Source organism: Tenebrio molitor, chromosome 1 (assembly GCF_963966145.1).
Source record: "Tenebrio molitor chromosome 1, icTenMoli1.1, whole genome shotgun sequence".
Lineage (NCBI taxonomy): Eukaryota > Metazoa > Arthropoda > Insecta > Coleoptera > Tenebrionidae > Tenebrio > Tenebrio molitor.
In genome coordinates this window covers 46,366,273-46,384,153 of record NC_091046.1, presented here as the reverse complement: position 1 = coordinate 46,384,153, position 17,881 = coordinate 46,366,273, and the positions used below count along the sequence as shown (strand labels likewise).

At 42.8% G+C, this 17,881-nt stretch overlaps 4 protein-coding genes across 6 annotated transcripts; 3 read left to right on the top strand and 1 right to left on the bottom strand.

Moving 5' to 3' along the window:
• The first annotated feature begins 1,446 nt into the window (after window positions 1–1,446).
• On the top strand, window positions 1,447–4,947 carry LOC138139121 (protein yellow-like). Its single transcript, XM_069059296.1, has 2 exons — window positions 1,447–1,564; window positions 3,288–4,947. Exon 2 carries the CDS (start codon window positions 3,298–3,300, stop codon window positions 4,498–4,500), a length of 1,203 nt encoding a protein of 400 aa, XP_068915397.1. The 5' UTR covers window positions 1,447–1,564; window positions 3,288–3,297; the 3' UTR covers window positions 4,501–4,947.
• A 121-nt stretch (window positions 4,948–5,068) lies between these two features.
• LOC138139156 (uncharacterized) lies at window positions 5,069–5,660 on the top strand. Of its 2 annotated transcripts, XM_069059356.1 has the most exons (3): window positions 5,069–5,242; window positions 5,288–5,455; window positions 5,503–5,660. In XM_069059356.1, the coding sequence occupies exons 1-3, from the start codon at window positions 5,134–5,136 to the stop codon at window positions 5,622–5,624; spliced, it is 399 nt and encodes a 132-aa protein (XP_068915457.1). In that variant the 5' UTR covers window positions 5,069–5,133; the 3' UTR covers window positions 5,625–5,660. The 2 variants fall into 2 exon arrangements, with proteins under 2 accessions (XP_068915457.1, XP_068915451.1); XM_069059350.1 differs by having other exon boundaries at window positions 5,069–5,455.
• Prp16 (ATP-dependent RNA helicase l(1)G0007) lies at window positions 5,614–17,799 on the bottom strand. Its single transcript, XM_069059235.1, has 11 exons — window positions 16,526–17,799; window positions 16,349–16,473; window positions 16,054–16,293; window positions 13,369–13,521; window positions 13,125–13,318; window positions 7,644–7,907; window positions 7,336–7,584; window positions 6,728–6,955; window positions 6,506–6,677; window positions 6,155–6,457; window positions 5,614–6,102 (listed from the first exon to the last, which is right to left on the bottom strand). The coding sequence occupies exons 1-11, from the start codon at window positions 17,701–17,703 to the stop codon at window positions 5,669–5,671; spliced, it is 3,540 nt and encodes a 1,179-aa protein (XP_068915336.1). The 5' UTR covers window positions 17,704–17,799; the 3' UTR covers window positions 5,614–5,668.
• Window positions 8,027–13,114, top strand: l(1)G0469 (lethal (1) G0469). Of its 2 annotated transcripts, XM_069059338.1 has the most exons (4): window positions 8,027–8,161; window positions 10,951–11,235; window positions 11,285–11,562; window positions 12,895–13,114. In XM_069059338.1, the coding sequence occupies exons 1-4, from the start codon at window positions 8,155–8,157 to the stop codon at window positions 12,961–12,963; spliced, it is 639 nt and encodes a 212-aa protein (XP_068915439.1). In that variant the 5' UTR covers window positions 8,027–8,154; the 3' UTR covers window positions 12,964–13,114. The 2 variants fall into 2 exon arrangements, with proteins under 2 accessions (XP_068915439.1, XP_068915430.1); XM_069059329.1 differs by lacking the exon at window positions 8,027–8,161 and having other exon boundaries at window positions 9,977–11,235.
• Window positions 17,800–17,881: the final 82 nt, after the last annotated feature.

The following is a 17,881-nucleotide window of genomic DNA, read 5'->3' as shown; positions in this document are numbered from 1 at the left end:
ATAACAGACCAGACATTATTATTTTAAATAAACAACGAAAGCAAGCATATCTTTTAGATATAGCTGTTCCAAATTCACACAATATAACACAGACATATAACACAAAAATTAATAAATATTTAGAACTCTCCGTTGCTATGAGAAATCTTTGGTGTTTAGAAAAAAAATTCGATTTTACCACTTATAATTTCAGCAACGGGAATAGTACCGCAATCTCTTTTTAAAAATTTAAAAATTTTGGACTTGGAGAACACATTGGTGGTTGAAATTAAAAAAGGTATATTATTATACTCATGTCATATCGTGAGGAAATTCCTTAACATTGACACAAAACATAAAACACAAAAAAGTCAAAATGTGGAGGCGTGACGCCGGTAATTATGTTGATAAGCACTGCACTATTACTCTATTACTATCAGTAATAGTGTATATACTCTGGCAAAATTGCCGTGCCGCCGAGTGGTGGAGGGTTAATTGTTTTTTTTTTTGTCGGAAACATTTCTTCCATATTTTTTTCATGTACATTTAAACATCCTCGATAAGGTAGTAAGTAGTTTGTACGCCATTTTTGGGACACCTGTATATATACAGTTACCCCTGCAGCTCTGCACTGGGGTCAGTCAGGTCACAACACAACGTACAATGAAAATTTAAAATTGACAAGTGACGCACAGTTGATTGTTTTTCGGTCGCTCCGCTAAAAAACTCGACTCCCTTGATTTTAGCTTGCCGTGTCGTGCTGCGAACGATTTTCCGATTTCAGCTTGTGCTGCGAACGATTTTACCGTGTCGCATGACACTAATTCACTGCCCGGGAATAAAATGTATGTGGCGCGCCTAAATAAGTATTCACTTCAAAAAGTAATCCAAGCATCATTTAAAAACTCCAATTAAGTACCTATTAGGATATTAAAATGAAGAGATTTTTTTCGTTTTAGGCATGGGATTTTTATCGAGGCGATAGCCGAGATCCCAAACATGCCGTGTACGGAAAAAATGGATATCCTACGTATTGCACACATGATTTTTTCTACTGGAGAAAATAAATTAAATTTGAATATTTTTAATATTGTATTAATTATTCCTAAATTAAAAAGCGGAATCGTGATTGTTCTGCTTTCGTTACCATAGAGAAACAATTTTTGGGTTTATGCATATTTAGTTAAATATCACTTTTTACGTTACGTAAAACGATCAAAATTGAACTTTTAGTATTGTTATTTCCGCCCTTGTTAGGAAATATGCCACTTTTCCCAACTCAAATTTCCTGTACTCTACAGTGAAATAATTTGTTTTCAACGTTGCTCTGTGATCTTATAACGTGTAGTAAAACATGGACTTGTGTTTTAATTGTAGGACATTCATATTATTTTAACCACAACGACCCATATTAAGCCGATAAATATTTCCGCCTTGAAAGTACCGATTAATTATACACACCGAAGTAGTTCGGTATGAGTACGGCGCTGTCATTCTACTTAAGACGTTAATACACTGAAAACGCATTGATTAGAACTGCATAATTTCAAATTGTGTATTTGGTGCTTGAAGGTTCTCCAAAAATGTATGTATTGTATAAAAAAGACCACAGATAACTTGAATCAACGAATTAACACGTAATTACTAAATTTCCTAACAAACCAACAGGCTCGGCTTGTCGATGGTAGTTCTGCGGAAATATTTGAATGATTCAAAAGAGTCAATCGAGAAAACTATCACGTCCTTACTCCATGCTTTGTACAAGAAATCGCGAGCGTCGAGTAATATATTAGGTCGTACGTGCTTCAGATCTTTTCTGGTCCGGTACGGTTAGCCGTACTGCTTACTTACCAGTCTACTAAGCTTATTGTTACATGTTTCCTTATTTTTGAAGTGAAAACTTCTTTAAGCGCACCACACGGGCAGCGAATTAGTTTCATGCGACACGCTAAAATCGTTCGCAACACGCTAAAATCGTTCGCAGAAAGCTAAAATCTCGGGAGACGAATTAGCGGAGCGAGCGAGGAACTGTCAACTGTGCGTCACTTGTCACTTCCAAATTTGTTGTTCATCGTATTGCTAAATTTAAGTGACCTCAGTGCAGAGCTGCTATTACCAAAAAAATGACAATTAATGTCATACAACATGATAGGTTATGATATTTACGACCGTTTTACAATGGAGCATTTTCCATTGAGTCAAAGCATGATTTTAACGACCAGTTTTTTTTCCCGCGACAGTAGGATTTAGTAGGTAATTTTCAATTATATCATTTCAACAATTCATCTATTGGAAAAATTTGTGTAGCAAAATGTGAAGCGGAAAATGAGCAAATTATCATAATACAGGGTATCTATAAATGATTGTCTGGTCTCGCTTGCTATGAAAACTTGTGTTCTGTTCAATACAATAAACCATCACCAAGAAAATAAAACTAAAATAAAACTTAAACAACAAAACCTAACCTCACAAATTTTGCCTTGTTCCTGATTCCTCCAAGTACGGGGTCATTATAAATGTTTGTAACAACTAGTGGGCGTAGCGGCACACCTAAAGCATAGCGCACAGCCACCGACGATGGTACAATCATTTAAAATGACCCCGTACTATCATCCATAATAAGTATAATTTATACAATATGTATTACTTAAAATAAATTACGAGCGTCATAGAAGTTTTCACTTTTGTCGTGCGGTCTTTTTTTAAAGTAAATTTTATCATCTTCATTTTGTGCGCTTCGAGGCAGGAAAAATTTCGGTGAAAGGCTTCCAAACAAGGAATAATATGACGGGGTCAGATCTGGCGAATGTAGAGAATGAGTCATTGTTTTCTCTCTAAACTTTTTGAAACAAACCAAAGACAAAAAAATGTGTCTGCATTATTAGAAAAGTAGTCCTTTAATCAAATGCGTTTAAAGTGGAAATTTTTTTACAGCGTGAAATAATAGTATATTATGCAACAAGGGACTAAAGCGCATTTTTTCATCCCGAGTGTACGTTTATTGCACGAGTGCGGCGAGGGCATGAAAATGTACATATGCTATTTCGTATTCGTGCAGAAACTAATGCATTTAGTGTATTTTGTGTTGCATAATATTAAATATTCGTGGGAACTCTACGGTGAATAACCCTGTATAGCTCCAAACAAGTTTTCGCGATACAAAAGTTTGCACACATTTTGTGGTTTATGCTACTTTCCTATTCAAATAACATTGAAATCGAGGCGACCGTCACGTGGTCGTCGTCTAATAAACAACACCGAACTTGAGTCAGACCTCACTACAGCATTTCTCCCATGTTGTGTTGCAGTTTGTTCGCGATGAGACTCATCTCCGTCGCAGTCATCATCGCTTTGACCCACCACTGCACAGGTAACCAAACGCAAGAAAGTAACAACTCCTCCGCATTCTCAGTCGCCTATCAGTGGAGCTTGGTAAATTTCACCTGGAACAGCGAATCCGACTACAACGATGCCATCTCCTCTGGAAGCTACATCCCTGGGAACGTCGCCGTGGCAGGGATAAAATACTACAAGGACAAGTTGTACCTGGCCATGCCCCGTATACGCGATGGGGTGCCAACCACCGTGGGGTACATTTCCACAAACTCGACCCAAACCAACCCTCTCGTTGCTCCTTTCCCTGACTGGACCACCGCAGATAACTGCGACCAACTGGAAAGCGTCCAGAGCTTGGAAATCGACAGGAACGGGACCATGTGGGTCCTGGACGGCTTCAGGGTCACGCCCAGGGCTAAATGTCCCCCCAAATTGGTCCTCTACGATCTCAACGACGGCGCCAAAGTTGTCCACACCTTCACTTTTCCAGAACAAATCTGTCTGAGCCGCGGCGGCTTTCTCAATGACATCGTGATAGACGACAGCGACGGAGTTTTTGCGTACATCACCGACAACAGCCCAGTAGATCCCGGCTTGATCGTCTACTCCCGCGAGAAAAACCGAGCTTGGAAGCTTCGCGATTCCACCATGTTTGCCGAACTGGACGCCGCGAATTATGTCGTCGATGGGGACAAGTTCACCCAACTGGCACCCATCGATGGGATTGCGTTGTCGCCCCGGGGTCGCGCCGGACCCAGACGCGTCTATTACTGCTCCCTGACGGGAGTGAAGCTCTACTCGATCTGCACCAGCATTCTGAAACGCGAGGAAGCGTCATCGGGGGGTGGTTGGAGGGACCAAGTCAGTGTGATTGGGGAGAAACAGGCGCAGGGTGACGGGATGATGATGGACAGCAAGGGGGACTTGTATTATGGGTTGCTTCCACTTTATGGGGTGGGAAAATGGAACGTCGACGAGCCATTCTCCAGGGCTGAGATTCTGGATCACAATAGAGAAACCATGATCTGGACCGACAGTTTTGCCCTGGATGACGAAGGATATCTGTATTTGTTGGCCAACCACATTAATAAATTTCAGGATCCAAATTACAAATGGAACAATAAGGATCCAGCCGTGATTAGAATTTTGAAGCTGTTTACCAATACGCAGAGTTATTTGTACTAGATTTACGTTAATGTAGTAAACTAACGCAGGCGGCAGTCAATTGTGAGGTTATGTTACATTTGAAACAAGAAACTAATTGAATTTGTAATTTAAATGAAGATTTAGAAATGTTAGCCAACAAAGTTGTAAATAATGCTACATTTAAGTGGATATATGTATTAGGTGTTGTATAATGGTTACATTATTCATAATATTCGCATATTGACGCAAGAAAATAAAACCAATTGAGAATTAATTAAAACAGGTCGTACTTACCTCTAGTTGTCGATTAAATGGTCTTTACTGCTTCAGTTTCACAGAATAAAACAATTTTATTTAATAAACTTGAACTTTTTAAGATTTTACAAATTTTCCGCATTAGAATAGTGGGCTTGACTGTCACCAAAACTTTAAAAAACAAGAAAACAACTCTGTCTTTATGCAATAAATTTGCATCGTTTCTTGCAAGTCCATGTTTGTCTTTACCGTTTCCTTATTGTCTGCCAGTTTTCAAATTTCTTTTGGAAATCTTGAACAACTTCGAAGCCAAACCGCGAACATCACTGTCGATAACGCAGGAATCCACAAAACCAGCAAAAGCGTCAAATTCAAAATTGTCAGCAAATCTCTATCAATCAAAACAGTCCTTTCTAAATGAATATACGAACAAAAAAATCCAAATGTCACGAAGAAGGCATCGAGATCACTTTTATGAAGAGCGACATGCTCCCGTGGCCTGAGCCCGACGATGACAAATTCCAAGGTAAAACCCGCAAGCCCCAATCCAGTCAAATCTCACTGGTTGCAGAAGTCACTGCCGTGTCCGTCTCGGCGGAAACGCTCAACAATAGTTCCAGCTGCAACTCTCTGGACGTGAACTTCGACAACAACAGCATCCTGAGCGAGTTGTCTTCGGTGTCGAGTCTGGACGGCCCGATCGAAGACATCTACTGCAAGCGGCGCAACGGCTCGAAATGTAACCGACCCCGCAGCCCCGCCTCAAAACCTAGCCGCCTGTTTCAGATAGGATCAACAACCGCACCCGAATCGAGCCGTCCATCCTCAACCACTTCCTCGACTTCCTCTCTATGTGTTTTTGGAAATGTTCGACAGGTTGTCAACAAGTACCCGACAAGCAATACTAAACCATTTTATATCAAAATAAAAACATTTTACACGTTTACTGGGTTTACAAGCCGAACCGGGCCGGGGTCCGCCGAGGCGTGGCCCCAGCCGAAATAATCTCCTGTCCCTTGTTCATTGCCGCTTCGCGCTTCTCCGCCGCTTCTTTCCTCGCCCGCATCTCCTCCTGCGCCACCTGCATCTGGTTCTCCATCTCCTGGAGGTGCTCGGCGGCTTGCTTCTTCTTGGCGCGACCGCTTTTACCGGTCTCTTTCAGAGAGAAAAACATCGGTCCCAGTTCGGCCAACCAATGACCGTCTACCGAAGTGACACACTGCATGTATTCGCGCGCGGTCATCACCAGCTCGTGGTAGACTACGTAGTCGGGGGTGTTGCCCAAGCCGAAGAGGGCGGACGTGGGGTGCAAATGACACGGCATGCCGGTACGACAGTTCACGTACTCTCCAATACCTTTCAATCTTGCGGCTTGGTGGAAATACGCTACAAATTTTCCCCATTACTACCAACACAAAAAAAATTACTAACGACTCACCTGAACAAATACACTTCCGCACAATGTCCCAATCGGTCCCGCACGACTTTATCTCCAGTTTCTGTTGGACTAAGATGTCCTTGAGTTGTTGCCTGACCTCGCGCACCTTCCTCATGGCCTTGATGTGTATGAAATGCTCGTTGCACCAGTGCGACGAGTACTTGTTTTGCTTCCACTGATTGTAGACGTTCAGATATGTGAGGTGGTCGCTCTCCGGGACTTGGAATTTTTCTCTGACGCCGTCGGCCTCCTCTTCGCGACCTTTCGGCCGATAGAAAATCGAAGGTACTGACAACATCGACACTAGAAAGAAACTAGATTAGATACTGTCGACACAACAGTGGTACCAACCTATGATTAGTATTTCGGCAGTGCAACCCATCTGACTCGACACTATCAGCATCTGACACTGGGGCGGGTCCAGAGGGAACTCGGCCATTTGTCGCCCCAATTTTGTCAGGACGCCGGTGTGGTCCAGCGCCCCCAGAATCCACAGTTGGTACAAAGAATTCAAAATGTTGTCCTGGAAGACAATCACATAAAAAAATTGTTTCGACATTGTTTGAATAGTACTTGGGGTGGCGGGTCCATGAAGTGAAACTGGAGTAAATCTTGCACTCCTAGGGATTTTAGAAGCAGTACAGTATTCGCTAAGTTGGTCCTCTGAATTTCAGGTACAGTCGTGACGAGGAGCTCCTCTTTGTACTGTCTTTCGGTGTACAACCTGAAGGCCTGGCCCGGTCCTGTACGACCAGCCCTTCCAGAGCGCTGATTCGCATTCGCTTGACTGATCGGATAGATCTAAAAAATGAAACAGAAAATAAATAAAGGGCAATAACAAAAAAAAATCTATTTTTGTTAAAAGATCGTCATCGGGTAAAAATTTTGGCGCGTATTTTAAATTTGACAGCAAAGTACAGTGGCGACATCTGAAACTAATACGACGTCTGTTGACAGGTGACAAGCAATGGCGGACAAGTGTGGGGATTTCAGAACCTGACCCTGCGCAAATTACACAATCCAGCTGTGCTGTGCAAGTTTTTCTACATGCGCGGTAGGTATGAATTTCGAATCGCGATAATCCCAATAATCTTTTGACTCTGCCGTGAGTTGCACAAGAAATGCTACTGAAGAAGCTGAAGTGTCATTGAATTGCTTCAAAAAAATCTTGATTTTTTCACCTGGAGAGCATCCATGCCGATCCTGGGATTGTACACTTTCAACTTGCAGTACCCCGAATCGATGACGAAAATGATCCCGTCGACGGTGAGCGACGTCTCCGCAATGTTCGTCGCCACCACGCACTTCCTGATCCCTTCCGGCGACCTCTGGAAGATCTTGGCTTGCAGATCTGACGGCAGTTGCGAATATATCGGCAGAATGGACAGCTCCGGAGCATTCTCGATCTCGGTCAAGCGCTCCGTCAACACCTAAAAGACCTTTCCGTTACTGGTGCAGTTTTATAGGGACGCCCACAGTGACGCTATACCTCGCAGGTCACCTCGATGTCCTCCTGGCCCGGCATGAAGATGAGAATGTCGCCGGACGGGGGTTGGAGGTGGATCTGCAGCGCCTGCTTGACGGCGGCGTCCACGTAGTCCTCCACCGGGTTCTTGCTGAAGAGGATCTCGACCGGGAAGGTCCGTCCGGGGATGGTGAAGGTGGGGACGTTGCCGAAGAACATCGAGAACTTGCTCGAGTCCATCGTTGCCGAGGTGACGATCAGCTTGAGGTCGTGTCTCCGGGCCACAATCTGCCAACAAGTGAAAAAAATGCAAAATCCAGTAACGGAGGTGGTCAAGCTCTTGTAGAGTTCTTGTTTTGGGGCGCCCTCTGGCGGGGCCCGCCTGTTTCACAGATAAGTGAAAACCGCGCGCTCGATTGTTGCGAACGTTCTCGAAGAAAGTTCTTCGCCGGTGGCAACGTTTCAGTGCTTGAAAGAGCGAGTCCGAATGTAGTAGAGTGCGTTGCGACAAAAATAATCAACAATTGTTTACGATATGGAGGGTAAGTGGGTCACCCATGTCGTTTTTTCTCGTTACGTGGCGTAATATAACAAAAACATTGCGGTCCACGCTGATACTCTCCAAGTCAATAAACTTTGTTTTTCGTATTCACTAACAACAATAAACTTTGCTTTTTGTCTTCAATAAATTAAAAAGTTATCAGAAAGGCACGCTGCTAATAAAACAATGCTATAACGGCGCCAATAAAATTAATTAAGACAAGTGACGATCGCTTTTGACTGTTATCGAAGAATTTTTGACGCAAACGCGGATACCACTACTCGACTTCCGTTGTTTTCGCCCACGATTATTTATTGTTAGCAAAATAAAACACCATTTTCCAAAGTTCGGGATTTATTTTTGAAAACGCAGTGGCGTCCCAGGGCGATGACTGTCCGTTTATGCACGCTTCGGCGAACAGTGACGTGCACCCATTGTACTTTTCCGCAACCCTGTAATTTGAGCCGAACTGTTTTTGACACGAGACAAAAAACCAGAAGTAAAAATTAGCATGTTGGTGCACTCGTTTGTGTATTGTTTTTCTGTCAGATTCTTTTACCCACTGATCGTCAGTTTTTTCTGGTTTTGTGTGTGCACAAAAGATATTTCAGTTTACAAACAGAGTGACATATTTGTGTGTATTCCTATTAGTAGATCAGTACTATGTGTATATTGATATCACAACGGTGATAATAACGATTTAATGCGACGTTGTCCGGTCAAGGGAAATTCTGTTTTCGAAAAATTTAAATAAAACGTATTTGTCATAAACAATTTTTTCTTAAAGTAAATGTTTTTCCAAGTTGTTTGTGGTTAAACTCGGTACACAGAGCGTCATTGGAGCGTTAAGTTTTTGGATTTTAATACACAAAAACATTAATTATTTTTTCAGCTATAAAAAAGGTAACGGTTACGACACAAATAAAAGCGTAAAAAGCAGAAAAACACCTTTTTTTTTTTAATTTCAATATAATATTATCTCTACAAATATTTATTGCACATTGTCTCGCTCAAATTGCTCTGCTTGCACGCAATCTATTAAGTAAACTGAGAATTTTTGAAGTGAGTTTTATTTTTCAATATCTCAAGGGTTTGCCACGTGCGCACAGTCCTAAAGTCCATTCAAAAATCAAAAAACCACTACCTGTTGCTTTAGATTGGTAAAATTTAAAAAACCCTAGGTAGATATTTTTTCATACTATGTTGGTAACTATAAATTATGACATTTATTTGATTGAAAATAAAATTAAATTGCTTTGAATTCCGTTCATACTGTTTTATTAGCAGCACGTTTCATTTATTTATTGATTCTTATTATATTATTATTATAAACAAGACATTTAATAAACACTTAACCTCAAAATTACAAGTCTCACCAAATTTTACACTAAACAGCGTTGCCGATAGTAATTATCGAGGAAAATGCGACGTTGGTGGTTTTTTGATTTTTGAATGGACTTTAGCCTCTTTGTTCTTTGTAACTGAAAATTTTTTCAAAAACTCAAAAAGGCGCCTTCAGGGGATAAAATTATTTGATTCACACTCGGTCATTATTTACAAGGTTTGTTTGCTTAATGTTCCGGATTTCCTTGTATCTCTCCCCCCCCCCCTCTCTGGCCGTTTCTTTCCCGCATCTTCATAGATCTCTGCCTGATTTCTTCTTTCTCTACCAAATCTCCCTAGGTCGCCATTCCGGATCTCCCTGCTTCTTTCCCGTATCCCGCATTCCAGATCTTCCTGTTTTTCCCGCTGGATCTTTTTCCCCGTATTTCCCATCCATGGGACAATGAAACACCTGGATTTTGAAAGATTAAAAAAAACCCGAAGAAAAAAAAAAGGATTGTTTTTATATTCCCCAAGTCCTCTTTAAAGTGTCAAAATATTTGTCGCTTGAATTAATTGCCGACGTTAACAATAGCCTGACCTCGCGTGGAACGCTAAAATTAGACAATTTTTTCCATTTCCAACGCATAGAACAGATTTTGTCAATTTTCCTGTCCGATAAAAACCCCAAACGAATCAAAGAAAACCTCCAAGTCGCAGTACTCGACTGTTTATTTATCCTTCGACTAGATATGATATAATCAGGAAAAAAATAAATGTATTTTGATGGTTCTCAAAGCACTTGTTATAAAAGATAAGGCGTTTACGCGTTATCGCATCAAACGATAACAACAAAAAACTGCATACGCAGTCGACCTTGGCAATTTGTTTATTACATTATCTATTTTACGAAATGTCAACTGTTAAGCGCGGCTCTAAAACAATAAAAAATCGGTAAAAACAAGAACGTTTCCGCTTGGGAAACATTCGTGAGCCGCGAACATAAGAGAACACAACAAAACGTTTTTCTCTCTCTCCGTCGCCTTATCGTCCCGATCCGACCTCTCTTGATAATCCGCGCGGAGCGCGTTTCGTTTCTTTCGGAAAATGCACAACCGCCTCGACAATGTGCGATAACAGTAGTCGTTATATTTTTAAAAACAATAATAACGTGTATAATTAACTGTATAGGCGCCCGGTCCCGCTGTTGATTGGGCGATCGCGATCGCGACTTTTTCTATTTTAAAGCTGGCCCATCGCGTCCGTCTCATTGAAGTGTCGGCCGCCGTGGAAGAGCTTGCGTCGCGCTGACCTATACCCTATACGCATCCGCGCGCCGCGAATCGCGTGGCGATATTTACACCGATCCGCTATCTCGTCTGATAAGACGCGCTTTTGTATACCAAACAATCGCCGCAAACAGATCAGTAGCCGCGATCGCACCTAACGTGTCGAACATGATGACAGAAACGCTCGCCAACATCCACATCAACCGGCAGCAGCAGAAGCGGGAGCGCTCCCCGAACTCGCTGCCCAAGAACAACAGCACCCTGGCCATGTGCCAGATGCGCGTCCAGGAGAACGTCAAGCGCTCCGGCAGCTTCGTCGTCGGACAGAAACTGCGCGAGTCCAAGTGGTTCACGCACGCCGAGATGAACATCTTCTGCGCGGTGGTCGAGTCCGGATTCATCATCGAGCAGAAGCAGGGGGAGGTCTCCAGGTACGGGGTCGTGATCTGGGCCCCCGGATACGGTGAGTACTGCGCTCGGAAGGTCGCTCTCGCTTCACCGCCGACTTGCAGAAAAGAGCAAGAACCCGGAGTATGTCACCATCTACACCGTCACCGAGAGCAAGGGCAAGTTCAAGGTGCTGCCGTGCAAGCTGGTCGAGTTCTGGCCCGACGGCACCTGCGTCAGGATCAACAACAAATGCGACAAGACGGAGACGCCCCTCGGCGAGGACGTCGTCAGGAACCAGATCGTGGCGGCGGAGGGCTCCAAGAGGAAGTGGCACAACACCGAACACTTCGCCTACTATTGTCGGTACGGACCTGTCGCCACCAACGTCCGGATGAGGAAGGTTAGTTTGCAGAAACGTGACGTTGCAACAGGATTGATTAGATCTCGTCGGGATTTCGATAAGGCACGATTACACCTGATCCGGTTGAACTCCGGTGCATCGAGTATTTCCCCCGTGAGTCAATCCTTCGCACCAACAATTCATTAATTAGCAAGTCAACAATGTGCAATACGTGACGTGTCTCAAGGCTGCCAAAAAACTCGTCCCAAACGACGCAAAACAATACTCTAGGTTAGGCTAATTATGTTAATTTCGTCGTCGGTAAACAAACGATAGAGTCGTACGCCCATTCTATCACGTCCGACAAGAATTGTTCCCGTTGCTTGCGCTCCCGCAGATCTAAAAAATAGTAAAAACGACATTCTTCGATTGTGACAAATTCGTTGTCACTTTTGACATTTGTCGAATCGCACGTGCCTAAGTTGGCACCACTGCTTGGCATCGCTGATCGCAATTCAAAAATTTCTTTTTATGACGAGATGACTCAACGCGCATTAACATTTTAAATTGGGAACTTCCTGTGGAAAGTTTCTTGGAGTTTTCGCCCCCGGTCCCGACGAAAATGCCATTTTTGCGAAAACGTCGAACCGAAACGAACGCGGAGTAGGCTGTGGCTGTCACGTCGCGGTGAAGTTTTTGAGCTGTCATTTCGCCGTCAAAAATTTCCAAAAACGACAAAAATCGTGTTTTATCCATTCCAAGTCGTCGAATCGTTGAACAAAGTTGTGATTTCGGTTTTCGAGTAGCATTTTGTAATTATCGAAAATTGGGAACTTCCTGGGGAAAGTGCCTTGAGTTTTCGCCCCCGGTCCCGACGAAAATGTTGCGAAAACATCAAACCGAAACGGACGCCGAGTAGGCTGTGGCTCACGTCACAGTGACGTTTCTGAACTGTCATTTCGCCGTCAAAAATTTCCAAAAACTACAAAAATCGTGTTTTATCCATTACAAGTCGTCGAATCGTTGAATAAAGTTGTGATTTCGGCTTTCGAGTGGCATTTTGTAATTATCGACCGATCAATCAGTTTCTGGTGTGTGGCGGATAACCCAGTTGCGAGGTTTGCTTACGAAAATTTGCACAACAAAGTTTCCCAATTGTTCTATTCCCCCTTGACTCATTTTGTATCCAAAATCAACGGTTCACATTATTGTGACTTATACTATTCTCGTGCTGCAAGTACCGAGATAAGGAATTTACGTGCGAAAAAAATAGTCTCGCTCGTGATAACAAAGATAATTTTCGGCGCCACATCACCCAATTACTGTCGTGATAAACAGCACACACGAGAGACCGTCCGATGCAAAGCTTTATCAATTTTTTTTTAATTGCAGATCACCGACCAGCTGCGATGGAACACCGGAACGTTCTTCCTAAAAATCCGAAGCCTGACGGCTAAATGATGTACATTAGATAGTATCGTTTCCTGTTAATTTAGTATTACGACTTAAGACTGTTATTTATTTCTTTTATATTGACATAATAGCGTTGACTTATTTTTTTATATGTAAATCTTAGTGGTCCCGTGACCGTAATAAACTGACGTTGAATGCACACACTTTACCTCTCTGAGCAAACCGAAGAGCACGTCGGTGCTGAGCGACCTCTCGTGGGCCTCGTCCATAATGACCGCGCTGTAGTGGTCCAAGTCGGGCTCCCTGAGACTCTCCCTCAGCAGAATACCGTCCGTCATGTACTTGATCACCGTGTTTTCGGAAGTGCAGTCCTCGAAACGTATGGCGTAGCCGACTTCGTCACCTGTGGTTCGACTCGTCAGTGCGGGGCGAAGAATTTTTACAAAATATTACCTAACTGGGTCCCCATCTCGTCGCTGACGCGCTTCGCCACCGACATCGCCGCCACCCTCCTGGGCTGGGTGCACCCGATCATGCCGTACTTGCTGTACCCGTCCTCGTGCAGGTACTGGGTCAGTTGGGTGGTCTTGCCGCTTCCGGTCTCCCCTAGAAATTGAAAAAAAATTAAACAAATCAGTAGAGAAAAAATTGTTGTGAATGGAGAGTAAACAATATTTGTAGTGGACGTGTCAATAAACATCGACAATAATTAAATGGAGTGAAAATAAACAATGACTGTCGAGAAGGCGACCCAGGCTCAAGGATAAGCGCCAAAATTTGACCAATACTTGAGGACAAAGCTTTTTATATTCAAATCGGTCCAGTTTTTATCAAGATTATACAACACATGCGTCAGTGAGTGTTGTTGGTTCATATTTAACATTCATAATATGATTTATTTCTTGTTTATTGGTTGCTTGGTTTTATTTTTAAAAACTGTCGATAAAATATCTTCCTTGTAACAGTTTTCTCGTGTATTATATTTTCGGCAAAGTAAATCGATGTACATTGAAAAGGACAGATCTTGATAAATTGTAATCGCTTTCTCGCGTTGGATGTTTTCAAAAACCTAATCACTTTCAAGTGATGATAAACGATTTATCTAATTTTTCTAGTACAATGTCATCACTTCCATCGAAATGCGAAGAACAGGGTTTGCGTTCATTTAAAACGTTTTACTCAATACCGGAAAAATGTTTTTGAAATAATATCGTATGTAGATTTGGTTTTGTGTGATTAATGCGATAAACAGAATTATTTTCACACTAGTCAAAATAAACATATTATTGATAAAGATAATATAAAACAATAATGGACTGCGAACAAATAAACAACACGAAGGGGGAAAAAACAAAAAAAACAATAAACTGTGATTAACCAAATTAAACAGATTCATTGATGAATTAGCGACTGTAATTCTTTTGTTTTTGTTTCCCTGTAATGAGAGTGTATCACAAAAACGTAAATACCAGACGTATAACAAATGAATTTTAATGAGTGTGGGAAAAACGTTTCGAGCAATGTGCAACAGATTTGTAGAAATGATTGTGCAATGTTTGATTACTTTTTTATCGAGAATACAAAATATTCGGGAAAAGTTAATCAGGGCCATGAAAACTCGAAGATTTGTTGTTTCAAATTATTTTGTTCTTTCTTCGAGCTGGCTTTAGTGAAGTGCTGGGAAAAAACAACTGAGAAAATAATTATTTTTGTTGTGTTGTAATTTCAACACACTCTTTATATAAAAAAAACTTCTCAATTCGTGCTTCCAAAATTTGACGTTTTTGATATTTGTCCCACTTTTAGATTAGATTTCCCCACGTGACACACCAACTACAAAACGACGAATATTGAGTATTACGTATTAATATGTTGTTAAAACGATGCAATCCTTGACTCTAGCTGCAGCACGCCACTGGCTGGTCTGCCCTCCGAAGGTCTATTAATAAATTAATAATCGAAAAACGAAATTTCGCGGTCACTGAAAATAAGTAAATCCAATTTTGTAACCTTAGTGACTCTTGTAATCTTTCGATAAGATGTTGTAACTTTGATTTTTTCAATTTCTTTGGTTTATCTGCTTTGCATTATTTTTAGTAAATATAAAACTAAACGTAAAAAATTTCCATTGTGCGGTATTTGCATATTTGCAGAAATAATCTCGCATGTGGATCCTTGACTTGTTTGGTCAAGTAAATCAGACTAATCCACATTGAAGCCTTGTTCAACTTAAGTCGTTTGATGACTTTCACACCTGTTGCATTACTCTTACAATTCTTTTGGCAATCATTTCAGACAGCGTCACGTCGTACCAAAACCATTACATTACATTTTTTCCATATACGCAACAGTTTCTTGTTACATTGTCTCAATTCTGCTCCACAAAAAACTTTTCTGTTTTTCAAACCGTGATAGACATGGCAATAGCGCCCTCTGACTCAAACAAGATTCCCTGTCGCTGCAGCGGCGCCCGGGTATCATGTATGGCATATACGTCGCCGCAGCGGCGCCACTGGAATGCAACGGTCAATTCTTAATTAACACTGATTCATTATTTATTTAAGTGTTCCATTAGTCAGTCGTTGGAGGGTGTACGAGTAGTTTTAGAATCACACTATTAGCCAATATCTTTAAATAGATGTAACAAGAGGAAAAAAACATTCTGTTGCGCTCTCCTCAATGAAAAATTAATTCTCAAATAAAATTAGACACGATAAATCAGCAAATCGTCTCGATCAAGGTCACAATTTTTACAATCCCAATAAAACCCTAAACATAGAAATCTATTTGTAGCTTGTTTTTCTCGCCCAACTCCTTATCTCTTCTTAGCATCCGCATCATCTCCTCAGTCTGTTTGTTTTCTGGTAAAAACCAGTGATTAAACACCTTCATTGCGAATTCGCAAACCAACGGACCTTGAAATTTAAAAATTGAAGTTTACGTCAATACCAACTGCGCACCTAACTCATCTGCATAAGATAATCCGACTTATCTAAAAATTACTTTTCTGTTATTTTTTTATACAAATTGCGCGATAAGATAAGTGTGACAATCGTCGCCAGTTAATTAACTTTACAATATCCACGGAAATCAAAAGTTAATTAATCACTGGTGACAGATTGTAAAAATCTGTCTTACCGACAATAATTACGACGGAATTTTCCCTGATAACGTTGAGTAATTCTTGACGCACTGCGAACACCGGCAAGTAGCGTCTCTGCTCGAGGATGGTCTTCTTCCTGGCGAAATCGCTCGAAGCCTCTGAGGACTTCATGTGCTCGGCGAACTTCTGGTCGGTCTTGTAGTCGGCAGTGTCGTCGTCCTTGTTGAACCTCTTGTCCTCTTCGTCCTCCTTCTTCTTGATCCCCATTATGTTACCTACGCATCGCTCGAATTAGCATTGGTCAAAACCTGTTACAAGTGAAGGGAGTACCGATTTTGGTGCCGCTCAGCTCCCAGTGTTTCTTCTGCGCCTTCTTCCGTTCCTTCTGCTCGCGGTAGACCCTCACCAGGTGCGACCCCTTCCTTGAGACGATCGCCATGTCCGAAGTGGGATCTCTGAAAGACGGTACAATTAGTAGCGTTCAAAAGTACCGGAGTGGAGTCGTACCGAACCGGAATCACCGGTTCCGGTTGTTTGGTGAAAACAATCCGGCCATCGAGAAACGGTGGTACTATGTTGTGCACCAACAGGTGTACCCTGTCGATGGACTCTTCGTCGTAGTCCTCGCTGAAGTCTATGGAATGCACCGCGCCCGAGGTCAGCATCCTGTTCCTCTCCCACAACTCGTTGTCTTTGTTGATTTGTCGCTGTTGCGCCGACAACCTCTTCTTCTTCCTCTGCTCCAACTGTTCTTCCTTCTTCTTGGTGTACTCTTCGCTCACGCTCGAGAACGGGTTGTTGCCGTCGTCGTAGCCCTCGTCCATATTGTACCACTCCCTGTCGATCCTCTTCTGCTCCTCCTCCCACATCTCCCTGTCCACGGTGTCGTCCCATTTGATGCCTCCCTCTTTCCCGGGGGTCGCCCCGCTCCGCCTCCTGTCCTTCGCCCAAGCGTTGTATCGATGCGCCGGTGTGAACCTCGCGCTCTCGTCTTCATACTTCCGCCGTTTGCTCTCTTTGGACCGTCTGGACTCTTCGTGTCTCCTCGACTTGGTGCTCCGCTCGGACCAGTCGCCGCCGCCCCCTTTGTAACTCGAGGGGGTCGGAAAATCCCACGACGATTTTCTCGACGGACCAAAATCATCGTCGTCGTCCCACGAGCTCTTCGCGATTTCGTCCCGCGCCCCCAGATTCGGGGTTTTGGGCTCGTCGCGGAATCTCGGCGTCTTCGAGCGCCGCGAACTCGACTCGTGGTGGCGATCTCTGTCTCTGTCGTGATGCTTCGAGTCGCCGCTTCGATGTCTGTCTTTAGTCGTCGCGTACACCCCCTTTTCTTTGTTTTTATTCGAGTTGAGGCGCTCGATCAGTCGCTCGCGAGCCTCCTCGCTGATCCCGCCCGTGTAAGTGGGCGTTTCGGAGTGTGGGGCTCTGAACTTGCGGCTGTCTTTTGGCTGTTTTTCTTTGACAGAAGCGCTGGAATCGTCAGTGCTGTCGTCGTCGTCCATCGTGAAGGACATTTTGCGCGCGGCCTCTTCTTTTTCTTTGCGTTTGGCGGCGGCGAGTCTGTCGAGCCCCAAGAGAGAAGGTTGCGGTACCTTGAAAGTTGGGGTTTTTTTCTTCACGATCAAGCCGCCTTTCTGGTCGGTGATGCCCTCCAAGCGGTGCAAGTTTTCGTCGTTTTCCATTATTCTCGTTTTTCGATAATAACCCAAACGTAAAACGTAAATATAACCTTACTCGTTACACAACATAACCTCACTTTTTTGGGGAATGTTGATAATACGGGAGTTACGTTGGCAACCCGTGTGTCAATAATACACAGTGGCGTCGCAAACATTATTAACAATTCAAATTTACAACATT

Coding starts and splice junctions, on each gene's coding strand:
- LOC138139121 (XM_069059296.1), top strand. CDS start 3,298: ATGAGACTCATCTCCGTCGCAGTCATCATCGCTTTGACCCACCACTGC.
- LOC138139156 (XM_069059350.1), top strand. CDS start 5,134: ATGAATATACGAACAAAAAAATCCAAATGTCACGAAGAAGGCATCGAG. Junction 5,456..5,502: donor GCGGCGCAACGGCTCGAAAT/GTAACCGACCCC, acceptor CGCCTGTTTCAG/ATAGGATCAACAACCGCACC.
- Prp16 (XM_069059235.1), bottom strand. CDS start 17,703: ATGGAAAACGACGAAAACTTGCACCGCTTGGAGGGCATCACCGACCAG. Junction 16,474..16,525: donor GAACCGGTGATTCCGGTTCG/GTACGACTCCAC, acceptor ACCGTCTTTCAG/AGATCCCACTTCGGACATGG. Junction 7,908..13,124: donor TCTTCGGTTTGCTCAGAGAG/GTAAAGTGTGTG, acceptor ACTTGTTGGCAG/ATTGTGGCCCGGAGACACGA.